General features: G+C 39.5%; 1 protein-coding gene across 2 annotated transcripts; it reads left to right on the forward strand.

Moving 5' to 3' along the window:
• The first annotated feature begins 354 nt into the window (after nt 1–354).
• On the forward strand, nt 355–8,858 carry kdelr3 (KDEL endoplasmic reticulum protein retention receptor 3). 2 transcript variants are annotated; one of them, XM_017722662.2, is made up of 5 exons: nt 355–884; nt 1,575–1,675; nt 3,653–3,811; nt 5,446–5,698; nt 7,300–8,858. In XM_017722662.2, the coding sequence occupies exons 1-5, from the start codon at nt 794–796 to the stop codon at nt 7,341–7,343; spliced, it is 648 nt and encodes a 215-aa protein (XP_017578151.1). In that variant the 5' UTR covers nt 355–793; the 3' UTR covers nt 7,344–8,858. The 2 variants fall into 2 exon arrangements, with proteins under 2 accessions (XP_017578151.1, XP_037393044.1); XM_037537147.1 differs by having other exon boundaries at nt 1,624–1,675.
• The last annotated feature ends 6,198 nt before the right edge of the window (nt 8,859–15,056 follow it).

Raw genomic sequence — 15,056 nt, forward strand, 5'->3', positions numbered from 1 at the left:
GTAGAGAGAGAGAGAGAGAGAGAGTAGTCAGAGAGAGAGAGAGATACAGAGAGAGAGAGATGGTGGTGATAATATAGCGGGGGAAAAGGTTTTAATATGAAAACCAAAAAATCTAAAACATGTATTTAAAACATAGTAAAGTAAAAATAACATAACACGATAACGCTGCGTCCAAACCCACCAGCCGCATGAAGCAGTATTAAAGCCGCAGGCCACCATTAGAGCTCCGCTCATCAGTTCAGTGTGTTCAGGTTACAGCGGCGGTCTATGCGGCCCTTTCACCGCCCCTTTAAAGCGCTCACGCTCCTCCCCTTTAAACAGACTTTATTTATTTTACTTATTCGGTCATTTAGTTTCTGTCGGCGCACTCAGTGACGTTGGACGCGGCCACGTCACCCACCGACCTCAGACGGACCGGCACTACACGGAGCGCGGAGATCAAACACAGGACATCAAACGGGGACGTCTGAACACGCACGCGCCCATTCCAGCCATTCCCGTTTAGTGACGCGTCATTCAGAACCCAAAAGCTGCACGAGCGGTGGGAATTAGGAGGAAGAAAAGAAGAAAGCTGCTGGGATCGACACGGAGGAGCGGAGTGGGGGAAAAGGGCACGAACTGCAGAGAAGACCACAGCGAGGAGAGCTGCAGGAGCCCTGAGAAATCCGAGGAAACCCGCACAGGAGCTAAACCAGCTAGAAGCCTCGGACGCCCGCGCGAGAGTCTAAGCAGAGCGAAGCTAGCGCCCGACACTTTTCCTCCAGGAGCAGAAAACAGCCAAGCCAAAGCCACGATGAATGTGTTTCGTCTGGCTGGTGACGTGTCGCATCTTGTGGCGATTATTGTCCTCTTCCTGAAGATATGGAGGTCCAGATCATGCGCAGGTAAACTCGAGCTCGAATATTAGTTTGGGAGTTGTGTTCATGTTGGACGTGTTGGTGGACAGGCTGGAGTTGTCGAGTTTGGGCTGGGGCTATCCTATCATGCACAGCAGGGTCTGTCAGAGAGCCAGATATCTCAAGCCTGTCCAACAGAAGAACAGTAACAACACTGCAGCTGTAATAGTTCCTCCAATTAAATGCTGTTTGCTGGACTGGTGAGATGTTCTCAGATGAATACGCCTTTAGATCTTTAGGATCGTGGCTCATTTTGGCTTGGCCGATGGTATTTCACCGTAAGTCCAAAGCATATTTCTATTGGACAGTCCTTAACTTTGGGCCCACATTATCCAGTTAAACTGAAAGACCCTGCCTTATTTATATAAGACCCCCTTGGCTATACAGCTGCATAAACACATCTGTGCAGGCGTCTGTGGGTTTTGCATGCTTGTGCATTCCTTTGCGCCACATTTGCAGCAATAACTGGCGACAGAAGTGAGGCACAGCAGCGACGAGCCCGTTATTTATCTACTTCGCGTCTTTACTTGTGTTATATTTCCTGCTGCATTTCCCTGTGGACGTTTTAGGTCGATATTACGTGGCACGAGAGACAATAGCACGTGGCATCCAAAAGGGGGCGCGCTCTGCGCAGGGACATTACTGATGACTTGGTAACTCTGTGTCTGTGTTGTGCAGGTATTTCAGGAAAGTCACAGGTGCTGTTCGCTCTGGTTTTCACCACCAGGTATCTGGACCTGTTCACCAGCTTCATCTCCATCTACAACACCGTAATGAAGGTGAAGAACAGTCAGACCTTCCACTGCAGTAACAGTAACACTGCATGTTAAGCACATACATGCAAACCATCACACAAACCACAGTTACAGTCAGTAATACAACAGGGTCGCACAGTGATGAAGGGAAGGTAGCACAGACCTGTACACACACACACACACACACACACACACACACACATCTCCTAAGCCGCTTCTCCTTCTGGGTCGCGGGGGGCGCAGGAGCCGATCCCAGTTGTCATTGGGCGAAAGGCAGGATACACTCTGGACAGGTTGTCAGTCCCATCGCAGACAGACACACACATACACACAATTTTACATTTCCTTATTTTCCTTCAGGATCAGTGAAGTGTCTGTCTGTCTAGCTATCTATCTAGCTATCTAATGCTCAGCTTTAAATGGAGAGCAATATATCCACATACACACACACACACACACACACAAACACACATCCTGTTAAGCACTAGAAGTAATCCACAGGTTGAACTTTTACCTTGGCCAACCCTTGAATCACTCACACACTCTCACACGCTGGTGTTCAAAAGTCTGGAGTCACTTATTTATTATTTATTAATACACTTACTTGTTACTGTTATTTTATTCAGTTGTAACATATACAGTGTTGTCTCAATCTCTGGATTTTAATTTCATTATAACTTCATTCACAGTGTTTACAGCTCTCTCCAACATTAAATCATTCAGTTCTTCTCGGCTCTAACATTTTGTCATTTTTTACAGCTTCATACTAATTCGTTGAAAATTAAAAGAGAGTAGCCTCAATCGTTTCACGCATGCATCTTCAGTACAGTTGGTTTTATAATCAGGGATGGATTTAGTGATTCTGGGTGATCTAGACAAAAGTGTTCCCCATTCTAAGGATCTTTTAAATCTAGCCATCATATCCAATAATTATCATGTTAAGATTGCTACAAGAGTAGCGTAATATTATTTAACTTATTTCTAGACACTTTTAATGAGTTTTTTATTGAGTGAAATTATATCACTATAATGGAAGATAATGTGGCCTATTATGAGAAATACATCTGAAACAAGCAAAATTATCTGCCAGTGTGGTGAGAGAGTTTGGTACAGAGTAACATAGCAGTAAAGCAATGAGTATTAACATACTTTTCCTAAGAAATAATAAGTAACATAATCGCATTGCAGTTTCAGAGAAGTAATGAATAACCTGTAATAGATTGCTTTATTGAGGAATTACCCCAAAACTGGAGCTATCTATACTAACATCAGTGCTATCAGCTTGTACAGTCTGCTGAGCCTGTGCTGCGCTCTGTTCTGACTGAAAAAACAAAGTTAGCCTTGGGAGTGTAGCGAAAACTTTTGCTTTCTTCTCTCTTTTTGCATTTCTCTGCAGCATTTGGATGACTGTATATGATCTTCTATCTCAGAAAAATCAAAATGAAAAACCTCCTCTCCAAATTGAAGATTATCACTCAATTGCCTTGTTCACACCAGGCTGTCTTTATCTAGTTGAGTCATGATGTAACAACACAGAAATAGTTCATTATAGCCATGACCCAGGGTGGTGCTGCATTGAAATTACTGAAAATAGTCACTACGATTGCAAATGGCAGTTGTTTTTGAATGTGCATATTCTTTAGAATAGATTATTTAACACAAACAGTGTTAAATACAGTATTATATCTTTATTATTCTATCTAATTTGTATGTTCATGGGACTTTTGGCTCATGGCCCTAGATAGTTGTCTACCTTTGCCTAGAGCAAAGACCACCCCTGTTCATTTTATTAAAAACCAAATGTTTGAATTGTAGCTTTTAGATGAATACATTTGCTGTATGATAACCTGTTAATCCTCCTCAATATTGCCAAAGCAATACAAACTAAGACAATGTAATCATACTGGTAATAACAGTAAACCATGTAGCTGTAATAATGGATGTAATGGTTTACAAAACATCTCAAACACCTGTCCCTCTTTCTCTCTTTCTCCCTCTCAGGTGGTTTTTCTGGTTTTGGCCTATGCTACAGTTTACCTTATCTACATGCGCTTCAGGAACTCATATGATTCAGAGAATGACTCCTTTAGAGTCGAGTTCCTTCTGGTTCCGGTAGCCGGTCTGTCCTTCCTGGAGAATTACGCCTTCACTCCTCTAGAGGTAACACACACAGGGCCCCCAACTTGGGACCACCTCCTGGCACTCTGACAACACTGTATGGTTGTTTATTAAAGAGGATTTCTCTGTTTCGCTGGATAGCATGAGCCCGAATCACAGTTCTCCAACAGAGATGTCATTTAGTGCTTCTACCATTGCAGGAGTTCTCAGCCTTTTTAAGCCATGACACCCCTCAAAATGTATAAGTGCCATGGCTAAAAAAGTGATCTCTCCATTCTCTTATTAGAGATTAGCTTTATTTTGGACTTATCTGGCTAACAGAGAAAGCTGCTTATTAGACAAATAGGACTTACAGACACAAAGAAAGAGCTTACTCTGAGCTGGTGAGGTCACTGTACAGTCTGGATTTACAGAAACACCTTCTTTACCATGGCTAGATACAGCATTCTCTTCAGTATTGTTGGCTGTTTTGTAAGAGAGAGAAAAAACTCTTAACTGAAAGAAATTCTTAACTGCCAATAAAAGAACAGCTTGGTGTGTAGTTTTCTGTAGGATCTGACAATGTGATGCCATTACACAGTGCCATTTTGTTACTTTAGGGTACTGAATAGTTTTTTACGTGCTTGGCTTGCTTTTGCCAGTGTGCAGCCCATGGACTCAGTAAATACGTTTCAGAGTTAACTAGTATGTGGATCTGCATGACTACCCCACAAGCCAAATGAGGGAAGGCAGATAGGAATGAAATTTTCTTTTAACTATGTGGTGCAGCCAAAGTCAAATTGCGCACAGTGGTGAAAGTCAAATAAAATGACTGGAAGGAATCTTTCAACATCAACTTTTTTTGAATGAATGTTCATGTTTTGTATCATCTAGCTACCTTCAGAAAGGTACGAGGCAAATTAAGTTATGATTTGACTGGACTATTTTAGCAGAGGAGGAAATGGACACTTTACATTTACACATCACATGTAAATTTCAAGCCACATTTGATCTATTACTTTTGTGACATTTAATATAGTACAGTACAGGAGTAGTTTGCCAACTAGGCTTTAGCAGTGTTTGTTAAAAAGCTAACTACGCTGAAATTGTAACTAACTGAAATTTGCCAGTGTTTGAGCCTAATATCTATGGGTAGATAACTGACCGGACTAGTGGGGCCAGTGCCCAGGCTGCTTGGTGTGAGAAATACTGCCAGGGGGCCTAGAGGGGCCAAATACATGATCCCATCCACTGTATATTGCATATATATATATATATATATATATATATATATATATATATATATATATATATATATATATATATATATATATATATATATGTGTGTGTGTGTGTGTGTGTGTGTGTGTGTGTGTGTGTGTGTGTGTGTGTGTATGTATATATATATATATATATATATATATATATATATATATATATATATATGTGTATTATAGAGGGAGAAAACATACACTACTTTTAATGTAAGTCTATGGAACAGACTTTTTATTTCTGTTGGCCCTTTAATCATGAAATTGATGCACAATATATTAGCACCACAGGCATTTTCAAATTATCTCCAAAAACTGAAACTCCAAACTCCAAAACTGAAAAATGTTTTGTTCTGAATGCAGCGAGATATATGGCCATTTCAGGGGAGATTTACATCCCTAATAGATCTGCTTGTGTTGTTACAGATTCTCTGGACGTTCTCTATCTACCTGGAGTCAGTGGCCATCTTGCCTCAATTGTTTATGATCACCAAGACGGGGGAGGCGGAGTCTATCACCACACACTACCTGTTCTTCCTAGGGCTTTACCGTGCCCTCTACCTGGCCAACTGGGTATGGCGCTACCACACTGAGGGCTTCTTTGACCAGATTGCCGTTGTCTCCGGAGTGGTTCAGACCATCTTCTATTGTGACTTCTTCTACCTGTACTTCACTAGAGGTGAGCCTGAAATACACTACCCCCTACTGTCACTCAGGGGAACTGCATAGAATGCATTGGAGTGCATCATGTTTGGGGAACAGAGAACCAGAGTCCAGCACAACTTGTTGATTGGATCAGGTGTGTTCAGAGCAAATTAGATTAGATCAGTGCTACATATGTTTGTGCACAGAAATGACATGCCTGTCATTCCTGCACATTCTGTTTAAAAATTAGTTTATTAAATCAAGGTAGTAAATCTCTTAATGTAGAACACTTAATAGATTGGAATCACTTGCCTTATTAGACAGAACTTTGTCGATACTTTATTGAAAGTATTACAAACCATTCAGTAAAGTAGTTTTTACATTATTCTAAAATTCTGTGAAGAAAAAGTGAATAAAATGATGAATAGTGTACTTTAGTCATCACAGACACATTTCTATTCAGTTTTTGGTCAAGTTCTTCTACCTTGAGATTGCTGTCCACTTTTGCAACATGATGAATCTTGTATAGCTCTATTCATCATTCAGACACATGTACACTGCTAAAAATTGGATCTTGCCATGTTATATTACCTTAAATCTATTTAATATTTTAATATTTTGTATTTTGAGATTGTTGTAAGTATTGGTGGGCAATATGACCGTTTTGTGATACATTTTATTGCTATGCATAATACGCATTTCTGAGCATATAACATGTCAGTACTTAAAGAACACTGACAAATTACACATTTCATTGTAAAGAAAACATAATTTTTCCTGTTTAACAGTATTTAGTACAGCAATATATATGAAATGACAGTAATTGTATTGATTGTTTTGGATGGAAATTTTTAATGTGGCACTATTGGAATTTTATCTGTTTCAAAATATTGTATAATGTGTCGCATATTGTGATAATGATATAAGGTTATAAGCTTTTAATAAGATTATTTATTTTTATTTTATTCTTGTTTTAAGTCATTTTAGTAAGTCCAATTATCTCTATATATTGGGACTATATCGACAGATCATTTTGCTTGCTCCAAGCACATTTCTTATAACAAAGTTATCTGTCAGTATGATGACACTGATTTTCTAGTCACTTAAAATAAGTCACAAATGTCTAGAAATAAGTGAAATACATTGACTAGATTTAAGATCATTCCACTTGCTAAGATCTCATTTCTTGCAGTGAAACTTTAATATTTAATTTACTGCTTCCTACTAAAACTGATGAAACTGTACATTACTAATACATTAGTCTGCAACCGAATTGGTTTTATATTCTCAAAAACATTGCTTCCAAACATTTGAACACTAGTATACTAGTACACTAGCACAGTGTCCTTTAGAGGCTTAGTTTTAGCTTCATCAGTGGTTAATAGTGCTGAATAAACACAACATGCAATGAAGGCAGACACAGTGGAAATGATTTACTGTGCACTGTAACTTTCAACATATATGCAAATAGACAAGTGGAACTTGTAAGACAAATGTAAAAATGCAGATTTCTCTCTCTCTCTCTCTCTCCATCTCTCTCTCTCTCTCTCTCTCTCTCTCTCTCTCTCTCTCTCTCTCTCTCTCTCTCTCTCTCTCTCTCTCTCTCTCTCTCTCTCTCGCTCTCTCTCTCTCTAGTTCTCAGAGGAAGTGGAAAGATGTCTCTGCCGATGCCGGTTTAAAAAACACCCCTGGCTTTGCCTCCTCCTCCTTTCCAAACCGCTCCCCATTTCCTTAATAACACCCACCTACAGTCTACAGTAGCTACATCTATCACAGATCCTTTTAAAAAAGAAATCCCACACCTGCCATAGTAAAAAGAATAGCCTGACCAAGCACGCTAATGTGGCTAACTATTAATAGAAGCTAGCAGCCACCAGTTAGCACCGTGCCATTTTCATGGCTATTAGCCTCATTAGCATTTTGGATCTAACTATTCCTTCAATGATAAATCTGCAGACTGCAGGAGAACGTGCCTTACTGTACAGCGGTCAAAATCGAATATTTTTATAAATGCCTTATTACTCCTCAGTTAGAAAGCACAAAATATACTGTCTTCCTTTCTGTTCATTTGAATGTTTTTTCCATGTATGTGCGTGGATACGTTTTTAAGGCCTTTGTGTGTGTGTGTGTGTGTGTGTGTGTGTGTGTGTGTGTGTGTTAAATGCATTTAACGGGACATTTTTGAACAGGTGCTTTCTGAGCAGCCTAACAATCTAGAATTTTCCTCCATTTCATTTGCTCCATTTTATTTCTGCTTCTGTAAGAATTCCTGTGACCCGTGTTGGTCTGAACAGTGAATAGCAAGCTCCTGTGCTCCCAGTGCCGAACATTTTGGTGATTTCTATTGCTTTTCTGCTTCAACACCCACATTTTACCCATTTTCTGTGTACTGTTTTACATTTGTTACACTGTTTAAGTGTAATCACATAAATAATTAGATTTTCTGAAAGAAAAAAAATCAAACATTTTATCAAACGTTTTACAGTGTATATTTTGGGAGAGCTAAGGGATTAAAGTACTCAAGCATTTTTAAATCTGTATCTAATATCTAATCTGTATCTTTTTAATCTCTATCTGCCCATTGGCAGGTAAACTTCTTGAAATGTTTGTTTGTGGTAATTGACTGTATGCAACAGATGCAGTTGATACAGATGAGGTTAATAGATGCTGTATGTGAGTATTACTTTAGTAAGATGATGGTTAAAGCCAGCATACTGGAGCAGATGAAACAATGTGCAGAGCAGAGATAAAAAGCAGACTGATTAAGTAGTTTTGTTGAGATTGCACATGTGTGTATTGTAGTCAGACATTTCATATTTCTTGTACTATTTCATGTAGTGCTGGTGCTGAAGACCTGCTGCGGCTTCAGTATTCTGCATGTATTAAACATTTCAGATTACAATAGACACCAAAAACACCTCTAAACAGAACCTGGCAATACTTTACACATCAGAAAGGATTTTTAAACAGTCCATTTTCATTGGTAATAAATAAAGGGCAGCTTACTTAGACTAGTTTTGGACAATATTGCAATGCCAGTGGTATTTACCATTAACAATCTTATTTAGTCTAGGCTTAGGCTTAACCTTGCGCTGATAGACCAGTCATAAACACTTCAGTTTTCTGAGTTGCCGATTTATGTTGAGAGTGTTTTGTAAAGTGATTTTGTCAATAAAGGACAAATTTATATCTTACCTGCTGTGTGTGTTAAAGGAGTGTGTGTTTGAGGCTGGCGTGTGTTGTGGGCTGGAGGCTACTCTTCCATTTGCATATTAAAATCTGCAAAATCTAAATGAAATGATTTTTGATTACTGTTGTCGTTTTATTAATACAATTATTAATATACATTATAGTAGAACTTGAAATACTACAAAGTAATGCAAAAACACAACTGATCACTTTCCTCACAGTAAGAAGAATAAAAGCAGAGAAAACGTGGTCTTAAAAACTGAAAGCAGCTTTTTGGTCAGCTCTTGTCAGTGAGCAAGGTTGATCATGCTTTTTCAAAACCTTTATACCTGAACCTGCTAAGCCAAAGTTCATAAAATAGTCTGTCCACTTGATGGCCATCCTGCCAGTTATTCGCACTCATCCAAGACCAGGCTTATAGCTCTTTGGATGGAGAGACCTATAAACCCCAAACTAAAAGCCACATTAATGTTCAATGGTGAAATCTGATAAGGAGAGCATAAACAGTTTGCTTATTTCACCAGTGATAGCAATACAGACTTTTATATTCATTGTTCAACCAGTGAGCTGTCTCCTCCTTTATAATGTAAATCATAAGTTTCATCACAATGCGATCCTACATCAATTATTTTAGTCAATGGCCTGATCATTTGCACAAGAGGCAATGCAATTCAGTTCCATACTGGGGCCTGCAGTCTATATAAAATGACATTCCTATTACATTTCTATGAACTCGCATATGCATACAAAATATACATTTGAACATATTAGTAAATGTCACATACAGTAGTCATAAGCAGTGAACAACTTATCAGTGAGTAAATACTGTACACAAGTACAGTTAAGTAAGGTGGAATGAAATTTTTTAAGCAGTCCACTTTCATTGAGAATAAATGAAGGGCAGCTTTCTTAGTCTAATCAACATTGCAATGCCGGTGGTGTTTACCACTAACAATCTTATTTAGGCAATGTCACCTGCAGTGCCAAAAGCGCTGTAGGTAGTTACACTAGTACCAGCAATGTTTAGGTAACAAGTTTAATTCTAATCATTTTCTGAAGGTCAAACTGACCTCAAGAATAAAAAAAATGTTAGGATATTTGAAGTTTCAAAACAATCAGTTTAATGGGAGAGCTGCTTACTTGCTGTATTAAATCAAATCCTGTGATTGTTTATCAGTTTGTGCTTTTAACAAATGACTGCAAATGCAGCTAATTGCTAGTTAAGCTCACCTAGCTAGCTCATATTACTACAGCATATTTACAATTTGGCATTTTATGCTCACCTGTTTTCTAAATGTATTTGCTTTTTTGTCTTTCGGCCTTCTCTCTGTCTCTCTCTGCTACTTTGGTTCTATTTTAACCGGGTCAGAACTGCTGAACAGCCACCAACTGCCATTTATAGCCAACAGCATAAATGTTACATGATAGGTGTGTCTGCAAAAGCATCATACAAAAATGATGAGGCTTCTGGACAGTAGTCAGGTCCATTGTCTCTGTTGTTACTGTGACCCACGCTTTGATATCAAGAAAGCTGCAGTTCCCTTGTATCTCGGCACTTTCATCCTTGCAAAGAGGTGTGAATTGTTTTTACAGCAAGGTTTCTCACCCTGTCCCCATCATACCTCCTCACTCACTTGAAGCTCAACACAGAGTCACAACTATTTACATGCAGAGAACTAACAGTGTCCTAGTCTAAAACTAGTTATGGGGAAAATGTTTATTTGATTATATTATCTTAAAATATCGTAAGTCACTTTCCATGCCACTGACAGGACGGCCTGAAGAAAGAGGCTACCTCAATGGTTTGTCATTTTTAAAGCATTTTATTTCATATTAGCTTTATATCATAAACATTCACATGGACACTGAGGAATGTGCAATATTAAACATTTAAATGTCAAACCTTTTGCTTTTTGTGGAAGAACAACATTACCCTGGTTTATTTCAGCGGGTTCAGTAGTGTGTGCTCTTTTTATCATCGCTGTCGTGAGAAAACCTCGTATCTGTGACATGATAACTAAACAGCAGTAGGACTATGTTTTAACATATGACTGATTGGTCCACTCCTCATGAAATGTTCTCACAATGTAAAGCTAGCACTGGAATAAACAGTCATGATATCCCAATGTACAACCATAAGAGGGATAATAATACATCGATAAACAATCATAATATCATGCTAGTATGTTATATGCTGATACACCTCAAAGCTCTTCTCCACTGGCAAATTATTCCAGAACTAGATGACAGTTTATTGCTTCATTTTTACATAATAAATTCAGTAATTCAGCCGTTTCCCTCAGTTTTTATGGGTTTACAGGCCTGAATCTTAATTTTTTATTACGTTTTTATATCTGTTCATGACAAATCCAAATCTGACACAACCAAATCCAACCATGTTCTTCAGCATGACATCACTTTCTTCAGACTGCAGACTACAAAATTACATTTACCCAGTTTTCCCATTTTCTTAAATGTAGCAGATCGGCCAAGACAGTTTTGGTTCAAAGGTTTATTTATTTGTTTATTTGTTACTAGAGCTATGAAGGTAAACACAGTTTCAGCAGCAACCTCAAGGCCTGAATTTGGTCTGCATGTTAGTGTAATTTTAATAATAACTTGTCATATAGTGCTAAGGCAGATTTTTGCTTCTGCATGGAATCTATGCCATCGGTAAGGCGTAGGTACCACGTAGTACCCTACACTGTACCTGATGGGCATATCCCAAGAAATGTAACTTTCTGTAACGGTGACACAGACCACAGCAACTGTGATTGGTCCGCTTTGTAGCATCGCATTTCATCCAGCTTCTCCTTCTTCACTGTCATTTTTAAATCTGTTGAGTGCTGGACGAACATTGATCAATTTAACAGGAGATTGATTGATCTGTACAACTCCTCTTCGCTACAATACTTCACAAAACACAAAACTTCATGTCAAGAGATTTCCTCCAACACTGGATTGGATGTCACAGAATGAAGAGGTGGAAAAGTACGTTCACCTGTGAAAGAACCACAAGGAGAGGAGACCCAGATGGAACGAAAGTGCCAGAGTTTTATTTATTTCTGTCTTGGCTGGCACCGCATGTAAAGCACAGGAGACACCAAATTATGACAACAAGCTAACTGTAACATTCTTTGGACCATAAACCTCTGTGTTATATGTTTTTTGGCTAGCAGTACTATCAAGTTTGGGCAAAGACAAAGCCTCTGTGAAAGCCCTCTGTAATATTTGGCCTAACAGCCTTGCTGATAATAGAACCAATAACCAGTGTTCTGCCAATGTAGCTATATGTCGTTTTCACAGTTCTGCCAGTCTGTGCATAAACACTGTATGCATATTTCCTGTATGTATAATTACAGAGATGAACAAGCTATTTCCTACTTCATAATCACAGGATGAAAATGATTTGACCTCTAACGCTACCTCAACCTCCACCGCTTCAGCTACTGAGACACCCAAAAAGGTTGCTGAAAAAAAAATCCACAACCACCACACACTATCTTCATGCCCACCTTAGAAGCATCAAGTAATGAGGTCAACATTCACCAGCACCCCTAGCCATTTCCTCTGTCCTGCAGCCCAAGGATGGCACAGAAAAGGGAGAGGGAATAACAGGATGACTGGCTTCAGAAGTAGTTTAGTTTGCCCAGTATGAGGAGTGCAGGGTGGAACTGCTGCAGGGACTGTTGCAGGGCAACAATGAGTCCTCCAGGTTCGGGCAAACCGTTGCAGACATGATGTGGAGGCTGGCGGAGGAGCAGGAGCACAGGCAGTGTTTGACATTTACAACTTGCTGTTTGAGACATCAACAGCAAAAATGAATTCCTGCTTGACCTGCTTTCACCTTTTGTTAATATTTTGTAGTACTGTTTATAACTCTATGTTGTATATTTTCTATAGTTGTACTGTAACTATTTATTGTACAGTACAATTCCAACTCCATTTGTACAATTTCCTTGTGTATTATATAATTCCATAATTATTATATTATTTACACCTTTGTTTGCACTTTGCACTTTTCGTTCTTGCTTCTTATGTAAGAGCTCTGATATTGCACCTACCCGATTTTATCAAGGAATAGGAAAACGGTCAGAAGGATGATCCAGCAGTCATAATGGCAAGCAGCTAGCAAGTCTTTTCATGATGGCAGGTGCATCTGTAATAATACCAATAACGGATACTTGTGTTGCAGTGTACAGACCCAGAAGAATGGCCATACGTTTTAATTAATAAGCACTCTGGCCCAAGTTTCTTAGCATAGTAAGTAGCCATCCTGGATGCATGAAAGCCCTCAAGAGGCTCCTGAGCACAGTGTCAAACAGAGTCAAAAGGGGAGAGGCAAAACTTGAGACAAGGACCGCTTCGTAATGCTAGTGAGTCAAAACTTGCCAAAGAACTGAACATAAGGGTGAGTGTATATAGGCTGAGGCACAGGTGACAACACTCAGTAATCAGGAGACTGAGAGCCAGGGTAAGTCATGTGACTCTGGTCTGGCGTCATGTGAGAGTCAGTTGTATTCTGGGAAATGGAGTCCTGGTCGGCTTGGGAGCCGAAGGGAAGCGTGACACACAGCATATTGCTGGAAATACTCAGAGGCGTATGGAGTCACTGTATATTTTGAATCACCTGCCAACAGTACAAGCCATGGATTTCTAAATATAAGGATATCTGCAGTCAACACCAGGGGTGGAAACAGGCTATGTGTTGGGCATCGACCTGGACACTTGTCCCTGTAGCAGAATGACCAACAAAGTGAGAAATTCAGTTTTTTTTAGAGCTAATCAAAATCAGCCAAAAAAGAAAAGAAATTGGAATTAATCAATGTTCAGTGGACCTATAGTTTGAAGCAAGCGTGTAATGATTTAAGTATGCAGTGTGCTGTTTTGGGTATGTAAGCTTCCACTGCATAGCTACATTAGCCTCATAGCTCAAGTGTAATAAGTAAAGAAGCAAACTTCAGTCACAAAACATGTCTTGGCTGTATGACAACAGGTAAGAACGGGTTGATTTTTCATTGAACTCACTGTAACATTCATTCATGCAACATTCTTTTTCATAGGTTGTTACACTAGCCAGTGAGATGTGGGGAAAATTCAGCATCATTCATCCGTCTCACTCTGAACTCGTAATAATTATATAAAAAACAGTTTTTCAAAATATAGATAACTGCTAACAGGAGTTTCAGCTTATTCCCTCACAAACTGTCAGTGCTTTACTGGTTCAGGAAGCAGCAGTAAACATGAAGCATTACAGCACAGAACAGTGCAGTGAGCATTATGGTCAGTTTGTTACATAGAGTAACACGAATGCAGTGGAAATGCTTTATAACGCACAACGCAGTATAGTGTTGCACTGTGTATGACTAGTCCAGGCTCATACACAGACATTTTGGGGAGGCAGGGGCTCAAGGGGAAAAATGATGACATTGACCTGAAATACACTTAATTAGAGAAACACTCTAGTCTTGTTTCAGAGGAAAGCATATGTAGTGTTTTTCCCAAAGCAGCCTAAAACACAAGGATTAATGCCTGAGCAGGGATTCGAACCCTTATTTTCTGCATACAAGGCTGTGCAGTTACTCACAATACTATCTAATTACTATAAAGTAGTGAGTATTACCTTGATTTTTTGTAATTACAAAAGCTTGGTTTAGCTGGTAAGCAGCACCCCTTACTGCTGACATTACATTTGGTTTAAAATAACCACATTATAAAAGTAGAGCGCTACTCCTCCACATTGAGAGGAGACAGTTGAGGAGGTTCAGGCATCTGATCCCGATGCCTCCAGATGCCTCCCGGTGGAGGTTTACCAGGCAAAGCCTACTAATACGAGACCCCGAGGTCGTCCTAGAACATGCTAGAGGGATTATAACTCCAAGTTGGCCTGGGAGTGGCTTTGGTCCCCCGCAATGAGCTGGAGGAAGTTATATGAAATCTCCACAGAGGGCAGTACTACACCTAAGGGGGTGCCGAAGAATGATGAAGGTAGTGAGCTGACCCACAAGCTCTATTCCCAGAGCAGGACTGAGCATTGCCTCACTGAAACAAATGGCAATTACACTGTTTGAGGCACTTATACAGTCTTTGTGGCCAAAGGGCAGGAGCTTCCTCTGGTGTCTAACTGCATATGCCTGGACTGGTCGATGTGTTATGTTACTGTGTTAAAACTGTGTAACGTGTGAGAGTCTATGAGCCCAGTA

Source organism: Pygocentrus nattereri, chromosome 1, assembly GCF_015220715.1.
Source record: "Pygocentrus nattereri isolate fPygNat1 chromosome 1, fPygNat1.pri, whole genome shotgun sequence".
NCBI lineage: Eukaryota > Metazoa > Chordata > Actinopteri > Characiformes > Serrasalmidae > Pygocentrus > Pygocentrus nattereri.

Bases quoted from the DNA above. Each gene is read 5' to 3' on its own strand.
- kdelr3 (XM_017722662.2), top strand. From the start codon at position 794: ATGAATGTGTTTCGTCTGGCTGGTGACGTGTCGCATCTTGTGGCGATT. The intron at 3,812-5,445 runs GTAACACACACA...GTGTTGTTACAG, and splicing joins ACGCCTTCACTCCTCTAGAG to ATTCTCTGGACGTTCTCTAT. The intron at 5,699-7,299 runs GTGAGCCTGAAA...CTCTCTCTCTAG, and splicing joins CTACCTGTACTTCACTAGAG to TTCTCAGAGGAAGTGGAAAG.